The sequence below is a fragment of the Pagrus pagrus genome (genome assembly GCF_965226575.1).
Source record: "Pagrus pagrus genome assembly, chromosome: 24".
Classification (NCBI taxonomy): domain Eukaryota; kingdom Metazoa; phylum Chordata; class Actinopteri; order Spariformes; family Sparidae; genus Pagrus; species Pagrus pagrus.
The window spans coordinates 1951475-1955639 of NC_140206.1; the positions used below are offsets into that span (position 1 = coordinate 1951475).

The following is a 4165-nucleotide window of genomic DNA, read 5'->3' on the forward strand; positions in this document are numbered from 1 at the left end:
TTGGTTGGGGTTTGGCACGAGGTGTCATTTACCATCACCGATTGGTCGCCAGCCGGCACCCGCAAGGACAGATGGGAAAAAATGGAAGAGTCAACAAGCCCGGAGCATGCTGCTGCAAGCTCGTGTTCTGAAGACGGTCCCAGCTGCAAAAAGCCACTTTGGACGGGTGGAGATTCAGTCATTATTTTCAATGTGTGCAGCGAAAGGAAAATCACCTCGTAGTGCAGTGCACACTTTGCGCGGGGAGAAAGCTGCTCTCCACCGCTTCTAACACCACCTCCAACTTGAAAAAGCACTTGGAGCGACAGCACGGACACATAAAGCTCAAAATCCCAGATAAATAAGCTTGTTGCCTCGTACATAGTAGAGGAAATGCTTCCTCTTTCAACCGTCGAATCGCTGTCTTTTCGTAAGATACTCGGCAAAATACCGATAGCAGGGAGAGACCAGCCGTATTCTGACAGGAAAACTTTTGCAACGTACCTTGATAAATGTTGCTCCATGATGGAAAGTGGGCTGAAAAAAACGTTTGAGAGCATTGAGTATGTGTCAACGGCCGCTGACATCTGGACGTGTCAACAGCTATATAGGCATGACTGCCCATTGGATTGATCCAAGCAACTTCCATCGTGCAAAAACCGCCCTTGCCTGCAAAAGAATCAAAGGACGACACACACATGACGTTGTGGCTACTGAAGTTGAGCAGGATCACTCATCTTATGGACTGTCAGAGAAGGTCACCGCAACAGTCGCTGACAACGGCTCTGCCCTCTGGACTGAGGCCAGCCGGTCTACGGTAGCTCCAGTTAACCACTCTCTGCAGTCAGCTAGGTTTGAGAGCCTTTTCTGAGCGGGAGTATAAATTCCTTGTGGAGTACTGCACAATCACAAACCCACTTACAAAAGCTTTGGACCGATTACAAGGTGAGATTAAGTATACGTAGGTTCCTGTTAACCTATGGCTTCTTGCCTTTCCTTTTTTTTGACTGTTGAACATTTGAATCAAACAAGTAATTCTTGATTCATATTCATTGATTCCAGGTGAAAACGATTGCTTTTATGGAAATCTACTACCGACACTGGAGGCTCTGATGTCAAAGACCCTGGCTTTGCGTGCCGGCCTCTCCCAGATGACGGTAGATCTGCCTGATGTCATAGTGCAGGTAGATCGTGAGTGTGTGTGTGTGTGTGTGTGAGACTTACTGACTGTAACTTTGTGTGATATGAGAGAAACCTGTCAGATGCACAATTGCACATCCCTCCACTATCACAGATGCTGTCAGATGCTTCCGCTATCACAGTTTTCTAAACTCCACACTGAAATGAGCTCTTAGAGAGTGTAAGATTTGTGTACTGGTACTGTGTTTCTGAAGACCTGGTATAGTCAATATGCCTGTTGCATCATCCACCTGTCAACTCCTTCCACAGGAAAGCGTGTTTTGTCCTCTTAAAGAGAAACATCTCATTTTGAAATCTCTTTCTCAGGCCGGCAAAAGCCGCTTTGCCTCTGTTTTGGACAGCAGGGAGGCTCTCCTGGCTGCTGTCACTCTGCCGAAGTTTAAGATGCGGTGGCTGAGGGAAGAGACCAGGAGAGAGGCCCTAAGGACTCTGCTGGTAACAGAGTGTTGTGCTTCCCCCGTGGCTGCCCCCAACAACGAGGAGCAGGAGGTCAGGCCTCTACAGCTAAGTCCAGCCTCCAGCAGCAGCGAGGATGACTTTTCTGTGTTTGAGGGAGAGCAGGATTCAGGATCTCTTGGTCCTGAAAGGGAGGTGATGGACTACCTGAAGTCTGGGTCAGAGATGGGGTTCCTGGACAACTTCCCCAGAATTAAGAACCTGTCTTTAAAATACAATGCGGCACCAGCATCCAGTGCTCCGGTAGAGAGGCTATTCAGCCTGGGGAGCCTTGTTCTGACTCCGAGGAGGAGCAGGTTGGGAGACGAGCGTTTGAGAGACTCCTCCTTATGAGGTGTAACCACTGCTCTGACGAGAATTACAACAAATAAGCTGACACATTCAGAAGTTCATATCTTGCCCCAGAAAGATGCACTACAGTAGTTGGAAATGCCAACTGTATTTTCATTGATGTGTTTTGAGGCTATTGTATGTGCTTTAAGTAATTTCAACAACCTGCCTCTCCTCTGCGCTGTGCTTTGCTGTTGTTTTTGACAGTTTACCTCTCCTCTGCACAGTGCTGGTAAGGCCAGTCTTTTTTATTTATGGATATATTTTTTGAGGAAGTTAATATTTGTTTGTTTGACGTGTTATAAATTGACGATCAAATTGATTGATTGTTTGCACTAGACAGTGTTTATTAAACATTAAGGAAGTTAATGTTTGTTTGTACTTGATTGCACAAGTACACTTGTTTGTACCTATTTGCAGTAGACAGTGTTTGTTAATTGAGGGAGTTAAGCAGCATACCTGCACCAGTATTGGCAGGGCCAGTCTGTTGTTGGCGTAATAAAGACCCTCAAGAAGACTCCTCCTGTGTCTGTTCTCCTTCCATCTTATGCATCTCAGGCAATTTTAGAGTAAGTAGAAAAAAAAATGTAACGAGTAATATAACCAGTTACTTTCTGCAGGGAGTAATATAGTAATGTAAGGCATTACTATTTTTGAGAGTAATATGTAACGTGTAATATATTACTTTTTTAAGTAGCGAGCCCCAACACTGCTGACCACAGAGCGATCCATATAAGCATCCAGTTTAGTGCGTCTGATACAATCCACAGATCTGCTACTGGAAATGAAACAGTTCCCTGTTGAAGCAGGAAAAGGTTCAGACTGACATGATTCATTTAATCACTCGTTTTTACAACGAGGCTAAAAGGGAAAAATCCTACAACACTAACTGGGAACTACTTAAGTTTGAGTCAGGAAAAGTCTTCAGACAGTAAACAGGAGCATTTATTGCCAAAGCTAAAAGAGCAGAAGAGAAAGTCACAAGTAAAACGTCTTCTTCTTATCAGAGACCCCCGATGAAGCTTCAGAGGAGGACGAGCTGCTTCTATCGGACCTCCAGAACAAATCAGACGAGTTGTATGGACAAAAAGCAGAGGAGCCTTTGTCAGGTCCAGGAAGAGATGGCTGGAGGAGGGGAGCAAAGTCCTGCCGACTGTTTCCCTCCTGAAAAATACCGATCCAAAACCAATCCCATCCATAATTTAAATATTAATGGGCTCGTTACTGATGACGAGAAATCAATTGCAGACTTCTGTTCGAGATTTTATAGCAGTTTATACAGCTGACAATCTAATGAAGAAGCCACCAGTCAGTGTGTAAACTCAGTAAATCAGGTGAGAAAGATTGATCTGGCAGGTACAGATCAGTGTGACGCCCTCTTACAGTGGCAGAGGTCACTGATTCCATCGCTCTGCTCAGAAACAATAAATCTCCGGCACTGACGGTTTAACTGCAGAGTTTTATAAAGCCTTCTCAGATCAGTCAGCCCGTTTTTACTGCAGGTTTTTACGGAGAGTCTAGAGAACGATGCCCTTCCTCCTGGTCTCACTCAAGGTCTGCTCACATTGATCCCCAAACCTAGAAAAGACGCTTGTTATTGACAGCTGGAGACCCATTTGTCTGCTGAGTAACGATTATAAAATGATGGCGTTAATATTTGCCAGGAGAATTAAAGTAGCTGTTGACACAATGACAGCTGAGACACAGTCGGGCTTTATGAGGAACAGGCACCTCTCTAATAATATCAGACTAGTATCAGATATTCTTGACTACTCTGAGCTGATATCTGAAGACGGCTTCATCCTCTTCTCAGATTTCTATAAGGCCTTTGATGCAACACAACACCGATTTATTTTTCTCTAAAAGACGCCGGTCAGATACCTGTCGCCATTCATGTGATGAAGCAGCTTTCAGAGGCCTCTGGTCTGTCTGAGTATAAATAAATGTGAACTGCACCTTTAAAAGGTTGTAATACACAAACTATTTGCAACATGACGATCAAGGAAGAAGTCACATACTTGGGTGTTCTTGTTGCTAAAGACCAGAAGGCGAGATGTCCTTTAAACGTGTCTCCATCATTAAAAAGTCAACACACAGTGAACGAGTGGCTGCAGAGGGACTCATCTCTAACAGGCAGAGTGTTGCTGCAGGCTGAAGGATATCTGGGCTCACATACGCAGCTCTCTCTTCACACCTGGAC

General features: G+C 44.8%; 1 protein-coding gene across 1 annotated transcript; it reads left to right on the forward strand.

Annotated features, from left to right (window-relative positions):
• The first annotated feature begins 1079 nt into the window (after positions 1-1079).
• LOC311253489 (uncharacterized protein) lies at positions 1080-2235 on the forward strand. The gene is made up of 2 exons (XM_084347504.1): positions 1080-1163; positions 1486-2235. The coding sequence occupies exons 1-2, from the start codon at positions 1092-1094 to the stop codon at positions 1966-1968; spliced, it is 555 nt and encodes a 184-aa protein (XP_084203630.1). The 5' UTR covers positions 1080-1091; the 3' UTR covers positions 1969-2235.
• The last annotated feature ends 1930 nt before the right edge of the window (positions 2236-4165 follow it).